Below are 24,542 nucleotides of genomic sequence, written 5' to 3'. Positions count from 1 at the left end.
CACTCCTTATACAACTATTCTCCAGTTGTTTTTGAACTAGGTATATTAACTCTGGCTGATAGAAGAATAAATAGTAACCTAGGTTCATTTAAAATCTTATTGGTGATTATGCTGACATCACATTGCTCTTTTCCTTTACCAACTTTCATGTCGCTACACATACTAACTGCTCAATTGTTCCACTTACTATTCTTAAGAGGACACTACACTCATATTTGTTGTCTCCATCTTATAAATGCGTAACATAGCAAATTTACACTTAGCAGATCACGTTTAACTCCGTTAGTTTAAAAATTAGAGTAAATTAATCTATTTTGAAACTTGATGGTAAGAACATTATCTGTGTTTGAAAGTGGGGTTTTTACGATTGTTCAATTTTGTAGCAAATTAAGCGTATTTAAAAATGCTCATAACTCACTTAAAAACTTAGTCATCATAAAAAAACCCACATACAAACACAGATAATGTTCTTACCATCAAGTTTTATACTAGTTTAGTTTACTTTAATTTTTAAACTATCAGGGCTTAATGTGCTTTGCTAAGCGAAAATTTGGTATGTTACACATTTGTAAGACAGAGACAATAAATATGTGCGTAACATTCTCTTAAAAGCTCTACTAATTACAGAATAATGTAACTGACTGGTTAATATGCTTAGCCAACATCCACCCTTTATTTCTATTGCAATGTGTTTACCTTGTACATTCTCTTTCTACTGAACTATTATTATATGTGAATACTTACTACTGTACTTTGGTTCAAGCACATATTTATTTGATAAATGAAATATTAGGAAAAATATATTTGAATTTATTATTATGAACTAAAAACTATATTTTTGTGATTTTAGTTGTGTTTTGTGTTGTGTTAATTTATATGATTTTTCTAGGGTGTGAAGATTGTAATAAGCTATATCAAAATGAATCAAACTGTCCAATACATCGAGTGAGTAGTATCATTGATCTAGCTGTACAAACTAGAGCTAGAGCATCATTACCTGCTACACATTTAAGAATTATGAAGATTAAAAATCAAGAAAATTTAAATAATAGTGAGTGATGTTAAAGAATAATGTGATGTGTTAATTTTGATTCTATTATATAATTATAATTATTGTTTGTTGAAGAGTTTGGAGTATTTGCAAGAAAAACAATTCAAAAACATACCCAGTTTGGTCCATTAGAGGGTGTTAATATCAAGGATGAAGAGTGTGTTGAAGAGTCTATGAATGATGAGTTTAAATATTTGTTGGAAGTAGATAAACAGTTTAGAAGAATTGATGTTTCAAATGAAGGTAAGTGGTTTTAATGGTTTAAATAATTATTTTGTTATGTAATAATTGTTATTATGCATATGTATTATATATACAGTATATAGATAAGTAATTCTTAAATTTTGATTTAGAGTTAGTTTTTCAGTTACACCTATTTAAATTATTTATATATTAACTTAAACTAGAAAATAGTTGAATGGAGCTAAATCGCTACCAACTGTAGTCTCTTTTACTTGTAGGATGTGTTTTTTAATTATTAATTTTAAAGATAGTAAATATATTCAACTTTTTTTAAAAGTTGACATGGTGTTTGGTAAAGAGTAGACTACTTAATTTAACTAAATATTTTATGATGAAGACTCTTTTATTTTTAATTTTATTGATTTAAGTATTTTACTGCATATTATCTTATACAATTATTAGTATTTATAATTGAAAAATTCAACAAAATATTGTTTAAAATTTAATAATACAAGTTATTGTAATAAGCAGCAGACGAATTTTTCAAGCGTTTTAGACCAATAAGCGGTAGTAAATTACACATACTTTGGAATGTCCGATTTTAATTTTTTATACATGTATGAACTCTGACAAAATATCTAGGTTATTTAGGAAGTCGATTTTCAATTTTCAATTTTAAAAGACCTTAAAATAACGATTTTTTTTTCAAAAATTCCATGAAATAATTACGTTACATTTGTATTTATTTTTGGCACATCTAATTTTAAATCGAAAAAGTGATTCCTAAAGAGCATAGTCTAGAAGTTTATAAATTCAACCATTTTTTCAAAATTACAATCGGCCTTCAGGAAGTATGTTTAATTTACTACCGCTTTTAGTAGTTTTTATAGCATTGCAAACATGAATATTATATTTCACTTTTCGTAAAGTATTGACATGTTCCTGCGCGTGCGAGAGTTTATTTCTGCGGCGGCTCGCGGCTGCCGACCGGCCGTTATAGATTCTCGGAAGTCGGAAACAATTAGCCGATAAAGATTATTGGATAGGTATAGAACATTACTAATGGGCGACAATAATAATTATATTTTTCCAAATTTAATACAACCCACATATATTTAAATTTCAAGGAAATACAAAGTATAATAACACTATCAATATTTTCGTTATGTAAATTACGATCTAGATTATGTTAGAAACCTTGTAATTTCAAATAATAATAAAGTTTTTAAAAAATATTTTATAAGAACATTTTTAAATAAGTGCATGTTAAATTTTATTAATTTTTTATTGTATTTATTTTAATAATTTGTGATGTATAAACTATAAATTATATTATAATTTACCTAACGAAAATATTTATATTTAAAAAATTTTTAAAAAATCAGCCTTTTGACTTAAATAAGTGTTTTAACCATATAAATTTTTCTGAAAATCAAATTTACATATTGGCTATATTGAATATTTCGAGAAAAAAAATGTATCAATTTTTAAGTTTTTTATTTTTTATTTTTTTTTATATGGTTTTAGAATTAATTGATTTAGTAAATGAACGTGAGTTTCCTTTTCCTATCGGGGATGGTTTTTAACACTACTTTTTTAAATAATTGTATTTGTATAAAAATGTTAAGCAATGTAATAGTTAATAACTTACTATGAAATAACAAAGTGATTCTCTTGTGTAGTATAATGTAATTGTACATTTTTGCGAATTGCAGCGAAAGCCGAGTAGTTAGTAGGTAATATAATAGTAAAAGACACGGTTTAAGATATACTATATATATAATATATACTAATATATAATAATAATAATATAATACTAATATATATTATACTAATATATAATATATACGATATATCTTAAACCGTGGTAAAAGATAACGCGCGCAATTGAACATGATATATTGCCATTTTAATTAGGTATACGTAGTTCTGGGAATTCGTAATACTGTCGACGACCGAATGTCCGTGGCACGCGATAATGGATTACACACACTAATGTTCATTTACTACTCACACATAGACATAGCCCAAATGTTCATGTTATGTGAATTGCCTAAATATTACTCCTTAAAACATGATACGCTGGAGCCCCCTTAAGTTCAGGACATAATATTAAAATTTTAGATTGCTAAGATATAGCAATATGAATACTAAATATAGTGAACATTTTTTACTTTAAATCACACTTAACGGTCAGTACAATTCTTAGTGCAAGTAAATTGTTTGTTAAGGTTATTTAGTATATGTATATGTATATTTATGTACAGAACAACAGAACCAGTTTTAGAAAGGGTGACAGGCTTAAAAATATATACCTCTTTAAAATATTGAAATACTGGGTTCTTCACTTTAAAGAGTTTTTTCCTTTGCTGTACAAAATTGGTAAGCTCTAAGCCAGCGGTTCCCAACCTTTTTAGCTGGCGGTGCCCTTTTGTTTGTACACATTTTGCTAGGTGCCTGTCTGTGAATATCACGAGAAACGTGATAAAAATAAACACTAGTTTTCATTCATAACTGATTTAAATAATTTTATTGAACATTTTATTAACAAATCTTATGGTTGAAAGTAAAAAAAAAAAAAAAAATTGCTTTAATAGTGAACAATTAATAATTAATGAGATATTTGAGGCTGCTTATTTTTGGAAAGTTTCTTAAAGTTATTTGATTTCATGTATACTCCGTACCAAATAAGAGCGCACCGGACGGCCACAGGCAAAACCGGTTTTGTTACGTAAATTTGGTGCGCTCTTATTTGGTACAAGGTATAGTCATTTTTATCTATTATTGAATTATTATTTGACACGTATTATAAACACTATATTTAATATTAGATATTCTGATAGTATGCAAAGTAATTTTGTATGTAAAACCATTTTTTTGTCTTTCAACTACAATAAATTGTAAATTTTTAAAATATGATTTAATAATTTTTTTCATTCACGCATCCGTGGTGCTCTTAGGGCACCGTGGTGCACAGGTGGGGAACTGCTGTTCTAAACGATTACTTTTAGTAAATAAATATTAGGACCTAATAATGATATATGGGTGATTGAATTTATGCGATTGAGGCACCCCATTCATAAATATATGTTTCCATGTATTATAAAATTATAAACATTTAAGAACGTATAAATATAAATATAAACGTTATAAATCCTAATGCCTCACCAACGCAGGACACCAACTCAATAAAAATGATCTGGGCAGGGGTGGATCCAGAATTACTTATTTAAAATTAAAAATATAATAAGATTACATAAATTTACATTCTACACAATAGTATATAATATGTTAGTAAAATAATTATAAAAATAAAATATTCAGATAATAAAGGTTAGATTTCACGGAAAATACGTCAATAAATAAGATATCGTATAGGTATAATCGTTGATATTGTCGATATTTGTAATCAGTGGTACGTGACTGATCGATAATATACTTAAGTCAGAGGTTCCCAAACTGTGCGCCGCGGTGCCCTGGTGCGCCGCGGTGTGTTGTCAGGGGAGCCGCGGCTGTGCCTCGCTTCCGGCTATGTTATCTGGTCTAAAAATAAACAACGATATTTTAAGATGAAAAAAGGTCATACATTTTATTAAGGGCGCCATGAGCAAACTTCAGTTCTAAAAGGGTGCCACGAGTATGAAAAGTTTGGGAACCTCTGACTTAAGTGGTACCCGAAAAAACAAGTTTGAGAACCGATCTAATCTATTAATTATTTCTATTTCTGTCCGATGGTAAATTTTTAAAAAGTCTTTCGAAGCTTCAACTTAATTTTTATGATATACAGCATTTTCATGTTTATAAATGCTCCATATATTCCAATAAGTTTAGAAAAGGAAATAAGATGATATTTTACTAAATACTAATACTGCTTCGCTGTTAAATTTATAAGACCCTATACTTGTTTATTTTAAGCGAACATGGTGCAAAATGTACAATAAATTCTTTTTTTAAATGGTGAGTATACTCGTATTATCCATAAAAATCCTTGAAAATGATGAAATCTTAAGCAATATTTTACAATATTTCCTTTTTTTAAATGCTCAGAATATGGTAGTGGATCATTATTTCTGATGGGGAATAAATGGATTTGTAAGCAAGTGTTTTCTAATGGTATCAGTGAAAATAGTTTTTGTCTCCAACAAGTCACCAATATCATTATATTCATTATTCACACTCGCAGGACCGTCAGAATGAATTTGTAGTAAATAACTAACATTTAATTCTTCTTCAGCACCTTTACACTCAAATATAATGTCTTCAGATTGCAGTTTTATTAACAGTTTTATTATCAAGTATAAGTTTTAATAAATAATATTGTTTATTACGGATTTAGTAATCTATTAATATTACCCTTATCCTCTACTGATTTCACTTTCACAAGTAAGTGTATGGTTAGTAGGTTATCAAAACGAAAACATTTTTTTTTCTAAAACAAATTTATTAAATTTTAATATAATAACCTCAAGGGGGTATTTATCCTATTAATCTCCCTCCCTTAAATCCACCACTGGATCTGGGACATAAATTTTCATAGTTCGAGATTAGTTAGTTAGTCGATATTTCACATAATATGATAGCCACATTCTGCGTATAATATTATTATGAAGTGACTGTTACCGAAATCGATATTGCAGTTTGGTTAGTGGATCGCCATCGTCTCGTGCGTGTGTCAAGTGAACGCAATAACGGTTATTATCATATGCATAAGTAAATAAATAACGGGATACCTACTTTACCAACACGGTTAACTGAGTGTCCTGCAAGAATTTACTGATCGCAATATCTCCTGAGATAATAACTATATCATAAATCTGTTTTTTTTATTAGATTCACATAGACAAGGGCTACATATATTTTATTTTTTAATTTATTTAAATTAGTTAAAAATTTATTTTTAATTTTTGAAAACAATAAAGATACCTATTTCATAGAGTTTATTTTGCTGCTAATTTTAACTTTTCAACATTTTATTTTCATTAATCCCATGATTTTTACTAATGTTTTTTGTTTTTAAAGAAGTTGGCAAAAAATTGGTTTTTTTTTCGGGCGGCTAGTCCCCTTCACGGCTAATGGATATATTTTCGGGCGGCACCGTTTTCGGCCCGCACACTATTTTTGTCACCAATGAGGCAATGAAATATTATTTTATGCGAGAGGAGAAATAACACGAATAGAATTTATTAAACGTGTATCACGTATGTGTTATACCATAGGGCATAGACCATAGACCTTATACTGATACATATAAGGTCTAATGGTTATAACCTTATAATTGTAAAAAAAAATAAAAATTAATAATATAATATTACTTTTATTTTGTACACTTTTAAACTTAATTCAATACATTATAAATTAATAATTGACAATTGTTGACATTAAATGAAATACAATAATTTTAGATGTCATTTTTATTATTATTATTATTTTTACTTTTATCTTTATTATATTGTATTATAGGTATCTTATTCTTGTCGATATCTGGTCGATCGATATCATTGTATTATATTTCTATCCGTGTTCATGTATCATTGTGTCTGCTGCCGTATATATCAATAAAGTACTTAGACAATAGACATGCAAAATAATTGGATCTTAATGTATATGTAATTAATATATTCATTTTATATATAAATATATATATTATTATTTTATACAGTCTATTAAAAAAAAGTAGGGTTTTGGTAGTTTAACAAAAATAAAATGTGAAAAGAATATTTCATTGGTGACCAAAATAGTGTGCTGGCCGAAAACGGTCATTTCAGAATGGCCGAAAAGTGAACTGGCCAAAAAAGGAAAGGTTCATTTTGGCCGGAAAGTGTCCCGCCCATATCTTCATGGGAAATTCTGTATACCGGGTGATAAATTTAATGCAAAACACTCATTATTTAAAAAAAATGACAGTTATAATGCTTGAATATTTTTTTTAATACATAATTTATTAATCATTAAAAACGATATTTTAGATTCTTAGTGGAGCGAGGAATGTATTGATTTTACAATGATGTGTTTTTTTGGTGTCTGTCATTACGTTTTGGGGCAGTAAAAATGCTTCAATTTTCGACTTTGGTACATTGTTAGATCAGAAAGCGAATCTATTTGGTACTTTAGGGAGTTAAAAGTTAAAAATTTTTTTATTATAATCGGGATAAACTAACTAAAATTTAAGGAAAAAAACGGGAATTTTTACGCACAATAATTTTTTCAGCTATCGACAAATTCGATTTTGGTTTTTGATGTAACTTTAAAACAAATGACTATATTTGCATGAAATTTTCACCGAATGTTTACATAAGTTGAACTATTTACAAGAATATGCAATTTTCGATGATAATTATTAGTTTTTTTTAAAATTAATATTGATAAAAATTTATTTTTTAGTAGAAAAGCTTGAAAATTTAATACAAGGTCCCTAACATATTGTTACAATAGAAGTTGAAAAATAAAATAAATACACAGTCACAATTTTTTTTTATAAGCATTCAAAGTTTTAATTTTCACATAATACGTAAAAATCACGAAAATTCGCAAATTATTTTAAGTTAGAAATTCATAATTTTTTTTTTAAGATTTAAGATTTAAAAATGTAATACAAGATTTCTTACAAGTTTGTCAACCTTTATCACAAAAAAAAATATCCACCAGAAAGTTAAATTAAGTTATAAAGCTCATAAAGCGTTTGAAATTTAAATTTTTACAACATTGGATTTTCACTATATAGATTTCTCATTTAGTAATTTTCTTATTTTGGTGTAACTCTAAAACAAATGACCGCAAATACTTGAAATTTTCACTGAATGTTTATATAGACATTTTCTATATTTGATAAAATTTTCAAAATAATTGAATTAGTTTTGAGCTGTTTACTGACATTTTAATTTTTCAACTTTTCTAGTTTTAGGTTCTGAACGAAGTGATGAATGTATTGATTTTACAATGATGTGTGTTTTTTGTTTTTGTTTTTGTGTCTGTGTACAGCATAACTAGTCGAAATAAAATAATGCTTCAATTTCAAACTTTGGGGATGGTTTCCGATGTAAAAGTGAATATCCTTGGTGCATTATAGAGGTCAAAAGTAAACATTTTCCAACAGTTTTCAAAAAAATCGAGAAAAACAAAAAAAAAATGACAGAAAAACGGAAATTTTTACGCAAAATCAGTTTTCGACCAAATCGATTTTTTTATATGGTTGTAAATGTTGTAATTCAAAAACTAATCACTGTAAATACTTGAAATTTGCACCAAATTTTTGTGTTAGTGTTATCTATATACAGTTTAATTTTAGACTTTTTTGAGTTATTTATAGACCACTGAAATTTTCGATTTTTATGAGAATTTTTTTTTGAAGTGTCGGTAAAAAAATTTGGATGACCAAAAAAACTTGAAAATTTAATACAAGGTTCCTTATGAGTTGTTCTTATTGTAGCTAAAAAAAATTAAAAATCGTTGGAAACAATTTTTATAAGCGTTTATGGTTCAAATTTTTACGAAATCTGTCGAAAACGCGAAAATTTGCAAGTAATTTTGAAGTTGAAAAATCATTAAATTTTTTGTGTTTATAACTAAGGATTAAAAATACAACACTAAGTTTTCTATTAGTTTTCCTTCGAGTAGCTATAGAGAAAAACATCATTATAGGAAAAATTGTAAGTGCATGAATTTTAAATTTTTACGAAATAGCGTAATGATAACGATTAATCCTCAAACGATTTAAAATATTTGTAATTATTCAAAAAGTATAAGTTGTAGATACTTGAAAATTTTACCAGTTATTTAGATTGGCATTTTCTTTACATGATTTTATTTTCAACATTTTTGACTTTTTTGAGATATTTATAAGATAACTGAAATTTTCAATTTTTCTGAAAAATTTTTTTTGAAGTGTCGATAAAATTTTTTGGCCATATCAAAATACTTGAAAATTTAATACAAAGTTCCTCATAAGTTATTCTTATAGTAATTAAAAAAATATAAAAATACATATAGGCACAATTTTTTTTTATTAGCATTTGAAGTTCAAATATTGACTTAATACGTAAAAATTACGGCAATTTTCAAATTACCTTAGATAGAAATTCATAAAAGTTTTTCTTTTTAATTCTAAGATTTGAAAATTTAATACAATGCTCCTAACACATTGTAACAATAGCAGTTGATAAATATTAAAAATACATTGGCAAGATTTTTTTTTATAAGCATTTAAAATTGAAATTTTGACTAAATACGTAAAAATTACGGCACTGTTCAAATTATCTTAGATAGAAATTCATAAACGTTTTTCTTTTTAAATCTAAAATTTGAAAATTTAATACAAGGCTACTAACATATTTTTACAATAGCAGTTGCAAAATAAAAGAAATACATAGTCACAATTTTTTTTTACATGCATTCGAATTTTAATTTTGACAACATACGTAAAAATCTCGAAAATTCGTAAATTATTTTAAGCTAGAAATTCATAAAAAATGTTCTATTTAAATCTAAGATTTGAAAATTTTTAATAATCTATTATATACCCTAGACAGATAAACCATCTCCGTCCAGAATCGTTTTTCGTATACAATGATACCTATCATTGCATTCAAATTTAACCTACCCTAGTCAGAAGTCCACCCCACCCCCTAATGTACAGCAGAGCGATACCCACTTACCTGCTTTTTTTTATATTAATATCAATAAATTTTATTGGTTGTGTCAAAAAGTTTGACAATTTAATACAAGGTTTTCAACATATTTTTTCAATAGCAGTTGAAAAGTATTAAAAATATATATGCACGATTTTTTTTATAAGAATTTAAAGTTCAAATTTTGACCAAATTTTGACCAAATACGTAAAAATTACGGCAACGTTTAAATAATCTTGTCTACCTTTATCAAAAAAAAAAAGAAAAAATGTCTTCAGAAAGTCAAATATTTTAATAATAGTAACAATAATATATAATATATCCTAGACAGATAAACTGTCTCCGCTCAGAATCGTTTTTTGTGTACAATGATATAATATCATTGGATTCAAATTTAATTCCATTCATTACAGTAACCTATACTGTACAGCAGAGCGATATCCACTTTCTAGCTTTTTATCTATTTCTGTGCTTAAGTAGGATAATTTACTATCTAGTAAACAGATAAAATATAAAATAATACACAAGTATTATTTAAATCTATAAAGTATAGGCTATAGCTAAAGTGCAAAAACTAAAGAATAAATAGTTTTTAATACTATGTGTTATCTCCGTCACAGTAATGATTGATATTTGATAAATCGTTGATAGGTATAGCTGATTATATTCCTTTATTACGTTTGCATCGTATATAATTATTTAAGTTATAATGATGTTTTAGATGTATATTTTTGTAAAATATATGTTCCTCTTCATTTTATTTTACCAGACATTGTTGGGTTGAATATTTTGCCATCTGATTACATTTCGGGGAAGTAATATTATTATTTACCAAACCAAATGACGAGTCACTCCTAAAGTTTTATTACTATTTGTAATTTATCATCCAGATTGGATATTGTAAAATATATACCAAGTATAAATATACTTAAATTTTAATTTATATAAACATGAGTACATACTTAACTTTAACGATAATAATAAATAAAACTCATTAAATAAGGTCGTGAGTTAAATTGTATGAATTGATTATAATCATTTAATCTCTTCATCAATATAACAGTACAATATAATACTAGATTAATAATTTAAAATAATTATGTATAAAATAATGAATAGGTAATAATATAATGGTTGTATATTATATAAAGACTAGTTTTATAAAAACATTATGAATATAATTTCATTCTGATTAATGTAATTTTCAAAAATCAATAGAAATTATACGATTCAATAAATACATTTTTAACAATAAATAAATAAATATAGGTTTTATCTAATATTTAAGTCTTAGATCCAATCATCCTTGACAAGCTAGCTGATTGTTAAGGGTATAAGGAGAGAAGGTCAACATTTGTGATTTCGCCCTCTAGAATTTTCGACCGCTCAAGCGAATGATAGCTGGTGAATTATTGCAAAATTATAATATAATATATATATATTGTTTTTTTGCTTATGAAATTGATTGGGTGGTTATTAAATTGACAGGTGATGTACCAGTGTAGTGGTAGACCACCATTGGTGGTCTATTATCGTTTGTAGTATGACACTCCTTTTAACTTATGATCATGAACAGAAGATTCTAGGACGTACGGTGAATTTTCATAGTAAGGGGAGGAATGCTCAATAGGCAAGTCGACGACTACGTCGTGACTGTGGATTGACGGCGTGTTTTTGATGTAGTACTTGTCTTTGGTATACTTGACGAATGGCTGTGCGTGGTGGTAGGCTGACTTGTATTTGTAATGGTCGTGGTAGTCATGGTATGGGATGGTCTTGAATAAAGCGTAGAGTAGCAACAGTTTTCCGATGACAGTGGACATCACCGATAACACAATCAGCAACGATATTTTACTTATCATGACGCCCAACACTCCCGCGAATAATGTTCCGGCCGTTGCCAAATAGCTTTTCATATCTCTGCTCTCTGTAATTAAAAATAATATATTATGCTTCGTTAATGCCGTTTCTGCTGTCTAATATGGGGATGGTGAATGATGTCGTGTGGTGATCTGGTTTTTCGATATTCTTAAGCAAAAATATAAAGGTATATTTTATGTAGGATAGGTACTTCTGTGTTATTTTAAACTCAATATTTGAATGTACTAATATTGCATATTATGATGTATTACTTATAAAAGCGTACGAAGGTGCTCTTAAAATATTTGTATGATACAAGGTCGATGAGATAGATGAATTCACTTAATTATTATTTTTATTATTATTAAAGAAATAAAACTTCGGTAGCTGTGGCCAAATTAGTCTGTCAGTGATTATAATTATAATTAATTAGTTATAACATTGTAAATTTTGATAATACTTGCTTAAACTATTTTATTTTTTAAATAGTTTATTGAATTATGAATAACTTTTAGATAGTGATATTATTGAGTGGACTGTTGTTGGATAGTCTCCTGTGTGGACTCTTCTATTGAGACAATTAACTTTATTATTCTAGCAAACAACATAGAATTGGTTTTGCTGTGTGTAAATATTCAATGTATAATATGTAATATGTTATCAAGTTTAAAAATATGATACACGATAACTACTTTTTAAAATAAGTTATGAATTAAAACATTTGTAAATGAATTAAATAAATACATTTTGTTTAAATTTGTGTTTTTAAAATCTTATTATAATCAAGATATATTTTGTTTTAAGTAATTAAAGAATCCTTATGTCCGTCATGAATAACTATTTCAATTTTAATTATACACTTTTAGTAACTCGGCTATTCAGTTCTTAAGTATATCTTTGTTAAAGCGTATAAATGAATGTAATAATTACATTAATTAAAGCTGAGAAGTGGAATAATACTTATACATTTCCTATTGTATACAAAAATGTTCAAAAATATGTATGGCCCATATTCATGTTAATAATGCATACAATATATTGCGTATATATATTGTTATACATAATACTATAAATGTAATACTTAAAACTTCTGTTATGAATACACACAGTAAATATATTCCTACCACTAAATCTATAAATATTATTTTTGAAATAGATGATGTACCCTTACTTTTATTCTTTTTGAAATCTACTAAAAACATTCTCATTTTCTTAAGATATTTCGATAATCTCTTTACTACAAATAGCTTGATTAAGTATACCGACGTTATCCGTTTTTAAGTAATATTTTATGCAATTCATAACAGTTTCTGAATCAATATTCGTTCGACTAGTTTTTGAATTATTTAACTTTGTGTTCTAAGGATAAGAGGTAAATGGTAATGAGGTTATAAGAAATATGGGCTGAAGTTGTTTGAAGATTATAGTTATCAATATTAAAAATTTGTAAAATGAACCCATGTTTCTAGTTTACGGAGTAAGAATATCTATTTAACGGATCTTGGACATGTCTGCACGAAGATATCAGTTCTGACGATGACGGTGCAAAGACATTTTGGTGTGGCGTCTTTTTTTTAATAAAGAATTTTATTATTACTATTATGAAAAATAAAATCGTTAATAGTACAATCAAGTTAAATATAGCTGTTATAGTGTAACGTAAAAACCCTCCAGAAATTTCGAATCTAGGAACCTAAGAAAATAGGACGAATAATCATTCTAGTGCAACATAATATAGGAGATTAAATATTCAAATAGTAGTGTTTGAACCGACAATTTGAGCGTTTATAAATTGTTTCAGGAGGGTTCAACTGCTTGAGGGAGTTTCCTTACAAATTAAAAAATTATACTGACCAAAATCATGGATTATAAAAAATTGTGAATATAAGGGAGTATAATATAAGAAATTGCATTGAATACTTAAAATGCAATTTTTTTTTTTATTGATATTACATTATTTGATAATTGATATTGATAATAAATTGTTGGGGTTTTTTTTTTATACATTTATATTTACTTGTATTCATAATTTACGTTAACACAATATAGATTGAATAAACGTTTACGTGTTGAATAGATGTTTTCGTTCCTTATAAATTAAGTTTCTTTTTGTATCTTTTTTTAAATTAAAAATGGATTTTAAATATTACTATTATAACTAGGGCTAAAAAATTACAATAAGACAAGTTTTTGACTGGATAGATTGTTAATGTAATTCACAGATGAATTATATTGTAAACTGGACATTTTCAACCAATATTTATATTAGTATCTTCTAGACATGACAAAATTTAAAAATACAATTAAGACATAGGTAGATATAAATAAAAAATTTGCCTCTTTTGAAGTTTTTGAGTGAAAAAAAACCTGAAGACGTAATTCATGACGTTTATTATACACGTTTCTGACCGTAATTAAAAAATATTTAAAACACATTGGTTGTAATTTTTTTTTATTACTGTTTGAATCTCAAATTTTGATAAAGTTGGTAAATATCATTATAATGAATACATTATTTAGTAGTTAAGAGTTCCTAGGATTTATCAATTTAATACGATTTTTACTGTATTTACAAATTGAATTCAGCATAAAATCTTATATCTATACAAACATTTCGTATGATAGATTTAATATTCAAATTTTGGTGACATTGGATATATTATCAAATATCAAATGTCATTTTTATTGAATCGGCTCTTAAATCATATTTTGTTTGACTTTAATTTCACATGTTAAAATGTAATTTGTTTTATCGAAATTATATTTCATAACCGTATGAATATTATAATAATGTATTTTATTCGCACAAAGTTTAATGAAAATTTTTAAGTTATCAAAAAACTAAAATGTGATAATATGAACTTATATACTATAATAATATGTTTGTAGACATCTTTTTGAGATATTAAGAGTAGGTAACGATACTAATAGGATATCAAAGTTTGGGAGTTAGCTTGATATCGTAGTATTTTTGGATTAATTTGATTTCGGGCAATTTTGGAAAGCTTGATTTTTGTATTCTATTACGCAAAATTAAACAATATTCATATAGTTTAGACTTACGTAGTTGGTGCTTAGCACAAATTTCTGGTGAGTATGAACATAATGTGGGTGTCACGTAATCATTGATGAACCTGGCTGCAATGGCAGTCACGTTAATTGTAATCCCTTCGTCGTCCGTGACGACGTTTTGCTGCTGTACTTTCGTATCCAATACCTCCACTGACTGTTTTAGGCTAGCTTCCGCTTCCGCCGTTGCTGTGGCTAAATTCGAAATCGCGAGACACACCACTGTGATTGTTATCACCACACGCGTAATCATTGTTGCTATTTACTATCACTTATGCACCTTTGTATTACTTATAATATCTATACCGTTACAATTAGCTAAGTATCTATTATCTATCGTGTGCCATGTATATTTTGTTGACTAGAACAAATTAATAACACTGCACGCGATCGCGTTCACGTACAGAATGACTGTTTGGTCGGTGTACCCTACGAATGCCATTTGATTTTTGCTCGCTGATTTTTAATTTCAAAAACAGGCTTAACAGGTTTCATGTACTTGGGACACGTAGCGTTTCCGTCTACTCCTCGCGTATCATCTGGAAATAAGTTTTATCTGGGTCACACAGCTCCCGGCCCTCCGCCATCCTGCACCACCACCCACCGTATACGTGCATTTTGCTACAATCTAGATGTAGGTCGGTGGCACGTTATGTCTAATTTAGGCCTGTTATGGTTTTTACTTACATGAGAAACGTTTTTGAAAAAAAAAAAATTGATTTTCTCCAAGTGACCTTGGTTGTGGGAGAAGATCTAAGTTGAATCATATCTCCTTGCCCATATTCACCGGTGGTTGATATATTACTTTCCATATTATGATCCAATACGCGATTGATTTCAAACTTTCGGTTTGTGTACTTATCTTTCCCTCCATATATTCTATTACAGACAGAACGATTCACAACGATTTTTTTTCACACTTGCATCTAAACTCTAATTGCAATCCCAGAAATGATTTAATCATAAAACAGTATCGTGCTCGTAATTTAATAAATTTTTAATGGTTTGTACTATTGCATTAAAAAAAAAGTATTTTTATTTGAATTTCTCTTATAATTAATATATTATATGTTAAGACTATTTATATATTTACAATTACAATCTCATGGTGTATTAATTTTATGAACAGAAAATTGAAGTCTAAAAATTTAGTTAACGTAAAAGTGATGACTGACATTAAATGTAATAAATGGATAAAAGTTATATTTTCCTTAATTTTTTTTTTTAACCTAGCAGTATGTACATATATACATTATATTATATTATATTACAATAAATATATAGGATATTTAATATGATATACATTTGTATATATATCGTTTCAAATCTCTTTTTGGTTTGTTTATTTATTAGGATTTTAATTTACCTTTTTTAATTAATACAGTATCATGCTACTAAATATATTTATAATACATTTATCAGTTAATTTTTAGTATAAAAATGTTTTTATGTTGTTTGTAAAAATAATTTTCAGAACAGCTGTGTCTAATATAATATTATAATATTAGTTTGTGAGATTTATTAAACGTCACACGGTCCATTTACATGCAACATTATCGTGCACATTAAAATGTTGATGTGAGCAAACAACTTATTTTTATTATTATTTTAGGTAGTTACCGGACATCATTATATTATAAACATAATAAATAATATAATATAGTATATTATGTATCTTAAAAAAGTTCTTATCTGTTTCAAAAATAGTATTTCACTTGAAAATAAGTGCTAAAATATCAAATCGCGTAATACCACATGGTAGTTAAATCGTTATATTATATATTATAATAGAAAATTGTTAAACAGAATAATGCAGCACTACAGTTAAAATAAAATACTGTTTAAAAAGTTAAAATGTTTCTAAGTATTCTAATTTTATTTTTAGTTTTAACTCATTAAATAAAAATATATTTCATTTTTTGTTAACTTTCATTTTTAATATATTATTTAACAATTATAAGTACTATATATAGACTGTTAAAGTATTATTATTCTTGTTGTTATTATTAAAGATCATTAAGTTGTTTTAAGTTTTATGTGTTTCAGTTAAACTAGGTATACTATTTATAATAATATGTTCAAAACATTTTATTTTTTCCCTCTCTCCATCATCAGAAATGTATTTAAAAAATTGTATTTAATTAAAATTATTCTTTACAAATTGAGTAAAATATGAATTGCGAAAGTTCTTTACAAACATTTTAAATATAATAGTTTTTTAGTATGAAAGTTAGAAAATAATCTCATTTGTCTGTGCTTAGTTATTCAATAATTGTAGTTTGTATTGGAGTCGAATACTTGATTTTTTACGTTTCATATTATTATATTTTCTTTTATATACGATTGGCTTATATGCCTTGTGACTTTTTTTTTTAATATTTGATACTTTTATTTTGTGTCTGATATTATTGTGACACTTGATGGATAGAGTTTCAAAAAATAAAATAACTCGAAAATATCTAAGTTTCTTTTTCGTAATGTGATTTGATTGTCTATCAAATCAATAGCATCAATGATTTTAGATTCTGAACGAAGTGATGAATGTATTGATTTTACAATGATGTGTGTTTTTTTTTTTGTTTTTGTTTTTGTGTCTGTGTACAGCATAACTAGTCGAAATAATGCTTCAATTTCAAACTTTGGGGGTGGTTTCCGATGTAAAAGTGAATATCCTTGGTGCATTATAGAGGTCAAAAGTAAACATTTTCCAACAGTTTTCAAAAAAAATCGAGAAAAACAAAAAAAAAATGACGGAAAAACGGGAAAACCAGTTTTTGACCAAATCGATTTTTTTATATAGTTGTAATTCAAAAACTAATCACTGTAAATATTTGAAATTTGCACCAAATGTTTATGTTAGTGTTATCTATATACAGTTAATTTTAAAATTTTTTTGACTTTTTTTGAGTTATTTATAGACCACGGAAATTTTCGATTTTTTTTGAGAATTTTTTTTGAAGTGTCGGTAATAAAATGTTGGACGACCAAACCTTGAAAGTTTAATACAGGGTTCCTTATGAGTTGTTCTTATTGTAGCTAAAAAAAATTAAAAACCGTTAGTCACAATTCTAAGGATTCAAAATACAACACTAAGTTTTCCATAAGTTTTCCTTCAAATAGCTATAGAGAAAACTCGAAGCGTTATTATAGGAAAAATTTTAAGCGCGTTTGAATTTTAAATTTTTACGAAATAGCGTAACGATAACAATTTATCCTCAAACGATTTTAAACATTTGTTATTATTAAAAAAGTATAAGTCGTAGATACAAAAAAATGACCATAGATACATGCAATTTTCACCGAATGTTTATATAAGTATATTCTATCCACCATGCAATTTTCGAAAATTGTCGACTTAAGTTGAACTATTCATATGCATTTGAAATTTTCGATCATTATTAGTTTTTTAAAATTAATATCGATAAAAATGTATTTGTTAGACAGAAAAGCTTGAAAATTTAATACAAGGCTTTTAACATATTGTTACGGTAGTAAAATATTGTTATTAATTAATAATTTTATACCTACAGTAGGTTAGTACAGCTGAGCGACATCCACGATTTACCTGCATTTTTAAATTTTTTATTGTTCATAAGTCCGACAACTATGGCCATTAGCTGTTTGTAGGGAGGAGGGGAGTAGTAGTAGTTGGAACACGTATGTCACCCATCCGGGAGTTATACTCGGAACGTTTTCACAGTTTAGTGTACAACCGTGCCATACCAAGTCTTTTTGTTTTGAACATTTTATTTATATTACTATAAGTAATTTATTTTCCTATCATAAATACGGTAAATTAATCTGATTTGCTTAAAACATTGTCTATTTTATATTATAATGTTATATAATATAGTATATTATTCATTTAAGTCATCATCTATGTATATATCGTTTAATTGTGTGAATTAATTCGTGATATAAATGGCTTAAAATTAGTCGATTTATTATTTAAATTTCATTACGTATACAAAATAATAATATACGTAATGGTGAAAAGTGCGTAGTTAATTTAACCAATATAGTATGTTGCATAAATAATGCGATATATTAACTCTGGTTACTGTTTAATACTATTATAATTTGACTAAGGGAGTTGAAAGGTATATTAACCAGAATAGGTATATTATTTATTGAATAAACATTACAATTTAATTTTATTATTATTATTTTCTAGTATAAAATGATTGTACATGATTTGGATAGTTATTTGATTAAAACAATCCTAAAATGTGTTCCATACAATTTATACTGTCATAAATTAAATTAAAAATATCTAGGTATAAAATTATTAATTAATAACAATATTTTAGCATTTATTTAACACATATATAATTATACTACTTATGTTATTGATATGTTCGCCATTTTCAAATACGAGAAAAACTGCAAAAGTACATTTATTTTTGAGATAGTGTTTTATACTTGAAACATTTAGATCAAATTTATATCTATTTGAATTCCGCCGTTGAAAGTCTTATTCATTTTCAAATATTTAATTTTAAATAAAAACTAATGCCTAAAGTAAAAAAGCAATAATAACAGAAATTCACGTATATAGTAAAATTTGTTTGTGTCTTTAGGTATTCATTAATTGTCATGATATAATATTATTAGTTTAAATATAAATTTAAAAAAAAAAAATCATTGCCAAAACTTTTCAACTTTATAAAATAGATTTGAAACTATTGTTAAAAATATTTATTTTTAAATTTGAAATAAATTAAAATTTAAAACTTATAATTGATAGTAGGCAGAATTTCTTATTCGGCTCATTAATAATATCATACAGTTTGTTCAACGTTTTAGTAATCTGAAATATCTCGTTTCGTGATAATTTGATTCGTGTTTTTTATAAAAGACTTATTATTAAATAATTTCTGCGTATGGCGCGTCGTGCACTGAAAAACAAAAATTTTTGAATTTCATCTTCCCCTTAGCAAGCGATCATTACCTTTAAATTAACGGGCGCATGTAAACTCCACCGATTGCGACCTTTTTAGACCTTTTTTCATGTAAACTCCACCGGTACGTTTTTTTTACCTGAAAAAAAAATGTAAACTCCACCGGTACATTTTTTTTACCTGAAAAAAAAATGTAAACTCCACTGGTATGTTTTTTTTTTTAAATTGTAATACAAATCCAATCTGATTAACTAAGATTACATAATTTATGTGGGTGCAGTTTTATTATAATACCTATATTTATTGTATTTAAATACAATGATTTAAAAAAAACATCATATAAAAATCAAATAGAAAAAAATAGAAAAATCTATAATTATTAATAATAATTAAGAATAATTTATAAAAAAAATCATATAAAAATCAAATAGCAATAATAGAAAATTGAAAAATATACAATTATTAATTAACAATAATTTAAAAAAAAAATCATATAAAAATCAAATAGAAAAAAATAGAAAAATCTATAATTATTAACAATACGTATTAACATTACAGATTTATTATTTGTATATATTATATTTAGATACTTATATCTTTTTTTACACAATATTAAAATAAATGATATAATAATAATTAATAGTGATCACTAGTTCGTAGTTAAAATAATGTTAATTAAAATAAATGAATAAAAAAATAATTACTTAAAGAAAATTTAGGTTTTAAAAAAATTTGTTTGGTTTTAAAATTTGGTTTGATAATGTTTAGATGCAGCTTTGACGAATTGCATAATGGTAATATTGTTTGCCTTAAATGACGAAATGATGGTGTTTAAATATTTTTGGCGTGTCTTTGATTGTGAATTTCTAAGGTTATTAGGTTCATTAATACTGTTTAATTTAATGTAAGTGAATGATTGAATATCTAGTAGAGCTTTTGTAAAGTGATGTATATTTGGATGTGTGTTAGCAAAGGACTGAGCTAAATGTGAGTGAAACGACTCGCATGCATTCGTAGTTAAATTCAATTCAGCACTACATTGAGCCCAAATATTTGGTGGAAATAATGCTTCTTCTGTAATGTAGGTGTCCAAAATATAATCTGCAAATTGTGTTAATTTGGAGCTTTCGGGCTTTATAGACATTAATTCTATTGCAAAAAAATTAGAAACATCTTCAGAGTCTAAAAATACTAATCCAAAGCAAATTCTAAGCCAATCACCTACTTCGGTTTTTTTTTATAATCTTCAGTTAAACCAAATCTTTGGATTGCTCTCCACCAACTTTGTGTAACATGAAACCTACAACCCATCAATTTCGCATTTGGCCAAATTAAATCGCATGCGTTTTGTAATGCTTTTTCAAAATCAATAATGATTTGTTTTGGTTCAAAAACAAATCCATAAGATGAACATATTTCGTTAATAATTTTAAAGCATTCAGAATAAGTGGACACGTGTTTATCTTTTAATACACAAAAACACAAAGGAACGTAATGGCCATTTAGGTATCCATGTATAGTAAACAACTGCAAAAAATGCTTTACGCAATATGTAAATGTTCCATCCATGTAAACAATTTCTGTTTTACACATAGCCTCAAAGTTTATTTTACTACAGAATATAATAATACCATTTTCTTTACTATTGTATTGAAGAAAATTTTCATTTCTACTCGTCATACATTGGGTTTCATTTAAAAAAATATGGACGTCAAATGAATTTTTAGGTATTTTTGGTATTGTCTTTCTCCTAGCATTGTATAAATTTCTTTTTGCATAGTTTACATCTCTAACCTGTATTGTACTGTTATTTCTATCCAATGAATTTTCGTCTAATGCGTGTTTGATAATTTTCCTTGGTGCTTCACAATTATTTTCTACAGCCTTTCGTTTTGCTCCAGTACTAAGCACTTGTCGTTGAAGGCTATTTTCGGTTGACGCATCATGAGTATGTTCTGTTCGTTGAAATGTAATTAAACGATTTTTTCCAGAATTAATTGTTTTTAAAACCGCGGAACACTTTTTATTTTGACACCGCCACTTTTCTTCACCGGACTCTAAAATTGTTTGTTTGTAATATTTAAAATTATTCAAACAAAGCAACATATTTCCACGTTCACTGGTTAATTCACTTAATGTGTTCATTTTGAAATCAACGGACGCACTAAAATGTGTCTCCGAAAATATTTTATCGAATGCATTCGTTTCGCGATATCGCGATATGATTTTATCGGCGGTCGTTAAGATGAAGTTTAAGATAAGTCAGTCGAAAGTTGATGTGTATACACTATAAATATAGTTTTAATCTGATGATTTTACCATCGGTGGAGTTTACGTGTTTTCAGGTCAAAAATACGTATCGGTGGAGTTTACATTTTTTTTTCAGGTAAAAATAATGTATCGGTGGAATTTACATGTTATAAATCCAACCCAAAAATCGACTACCTGTAAATCGGTGGAGTTTACAATCGCCCAAATTAACTCCCCCTTTAAGATTTAAAATTTTAATCACATAGTTATTTTTAAAACAACTGATTGATGATACAAAAATATTTTCATTTACCTATGAGTTATACTAGTTAAGCATGCGTCAACATTTTTTGAAACAAAATACTATATTTTAGTGAAAATTTTTATAGATCTTGTTATAATTTTAAGACTTCGGGAAAGTTAATACGAAAAATTAGTATAAACAGATTATGTAAAATAATAATAGTAGTTAAAAAATAGTTTAAATAATGTACTTGTTATTATGTTTTGTTATCATGATTATTAACTTATAATTATTAGATACATATAATTGAATGCCTATAGTGTTTAAAGTATAGTTATAAATTGAGTTGTGCCACGGGAAAAGATATAATATACCTATAATTATAATATAATAGTATAAATATAACCATAGGTCGTAACTTGTTGAATTTCATGCCACTAAACATTCACACTAATACCATTCATCAATTATTACAGAATGTATAGTTATTATAGCTTTTGAAATTTAAAAATCACTATTATAAAATGATTAAAAATTTAAATCAAAATACAAAATAAAACACTTTTATTGATTTTATAATAATTTATATAATATTTGTATATTTGTAGCATGGAATATAATATTATGTTCATAATATTTATGTATTCAAGGTGTTCCGCGAGGATTTACCCATTGAGATACCTATTGTATATAGTTTATTTACTAATTATCAAAAGATGTAGATAGCCTTATAGACTAGGAATTTCGTATTGTAAATAAATATGTATAAAAATAAAATAGAGTTTATTTTGTTAAACATTTTGACTTTTCAAAATTTAATTTTCATTAATCACATAATTTTTAATAATTTTAGATTCTGAGCGGAGCGAGGTTTTAAAATGATGTTTATATCTCTCCCTCTAAACTTGTTCAAAAGTATCAAATGTAGCATCTTTTCTGAAAGGTAATTTTCTTGAGCTGGTACTTTAGAGAAGTAATTTTTCGATTTTCGAAACGGTACTCGAAATAAAGGCAATTAAAGGAGAAAAAACGTACGATTTTACGATTTTATAATATTAAATAATTACGGACGACGTTTTCTACCAGAAATATATTGCTTCAAATGAAAAATGACAAGAGATCTTTTTTGTTGTATTTTGGATTTTGTTCTTTACGGCTTAAAGTTAGGAAAATTTTAGCCATTTTTGAGCTATTTATAGACATTTTAATTATGGGAGTTTTTTGTTGTAATTCGGTTAAAAATTTTCTTAAAAACAAAAAAGGCGGATAAGTCGTGGATGTCGCTCTGCTGTACAGTAGGTTACAAATGGGTTACTGTAATGGATGGAATTAAATTTGAATCCAATGATATTATATCATTGTATACGAAAAACGATTCTGAGCGAAGACGGTTTATCGGTCTAGGATATATTATAGATTATGAAAAATTTTCAAATCTTAGATTTCAAATAAAATTTTTTTATGAATTTCTAGCATAAAATAATTTGTATATTGCCGTAATTTTTATGTATTTAGCCAAAATTCAAACTTTGAATGCTTGTAAAAAAAAAATTGTGACTACGCATTTCTTTTATTTTTCAATTGCTATTGAAAAAATATCATAGGAGCCATGTATTAAATTTTTAAATCTTAGGTATAAAAGGAAAATTTTTTATGAATTTCTAGCATAAAATAATTTATGAATTTTCGTGATTATTACGTATGTTGTCAAAATTCAAACTTTGAATGCTTGTAAAAAAAAAAATTGTGACTATGAATTTATTTTATTTTTCAACTGCTATTGTTAAAATGTGTTAGAGGCCTTGTATTTCAAGCTTTTCTACCGAATAAATACATTTTTATCGATATTTATAGAAAAAAAAACTATGCCTATATAAATATTCAGTGAAAATGTCAGGTATCTGCGGTCATTTGTTTTAGTCTTTTAGAGTTACACCAAAATAAGAAAATCACTAAATGTGAAATCCAGTGAAAATCCAATGTTGTAAAGATTTAAATTTCAAATGCTCATAAAAATTTAATTTTAATTTCCGGTGGACTTTTTATTTGTGATAAAGATTGAAAAACTTGTAAGGAATCTTGTATTAAATTTTTAAATCTTAGATTTAAAAAGGAAATTTTTTATGAATTTCTAGCTTAAAATAATTTGTGAATTTTCGTGATTTGTACGTATTTTGTCAAAATTCAAACTTTGAATGCTTATAAAAAAAATTGTGACTATGAATTTCTTTTATTTTTCAACTGCTATTGTAACAATATGTTAAAAGCCTTGTATTAAATTTTCAAGCTTTTCTGTCTAACAAATACATTTTTATCAATATTAATTTAAAAAAAACTAATAATGATCGAAAATTTCAAAT

At 26.4% G+C, this 24,542-nt stretch overlaps 2 protein-coding genes across 4 annotated transcripts in view; one reads left to right on the top strand and one right to left on the bottom strand.

The window, feature by feature from the left end:
- LOC107163363 (PR domain zinc finger protein 10-like) overlaps positions 1-24,542 on the top strand; it is a 67,845-nt gene that overhangs the window by 4,353 nt on the left and 38,950 nt on the right. For all 3 annotated transcript variants that reach the window (XM_089226227.1, XM_089226226.1, XM_015510756.2), the window contains exons 6-7: positions 890-1,051; positions 1,127-1,294. In XM_089226227.1, coding sequence (XP_089082353.1) covers positions 890-1,051; positions 1,127-1,294 — 330 coding nt within the window. The remainder of the gene's footprint in view (positions 1-889; positions 1,052-1,126; positions 1,295-24,542) is intronic.
- Positions 10,700-15,210, bottom strand: LOC107163376 (uncharacterized). The gene is made up of 2 exons (XM_015510776.2): positions 14,782-15,210; positions 10,700-11,785 (listed from the first exon to the last, which is right to left on the bottom strand). The coding sequence occupies exons 1-2, from the start codon at positions 15,038-15,040 to the stop codon at positions 11,388-11,390; spliced, it is 657 nt and encodes a 218-aa protein (XP_015366262.1). The 5' UTR covers positions 15,041-15,210; the 3' UTR covers positions 10,700-11,387.

Source organism: Diuraphis noxia, unplaced genomic scaffold (genome assembly GCF_037042655.1).
Source record: "Diuraphis noxia isolate RWA-SAM2 unplaced genomic scaffold, SU_Dnox_SAM2 contig0004, whole genome shotgun sequence".
Taxonomy (NCBI): Eukaryota; Metazoa; Arthropoda; class Insecta; order Hemiptera; family Aphididae; genus Diuraphis; species Diuraphis noxia.
This window is presented reverse-complemented; position numbering and strand designations above follow the sequence as displayed.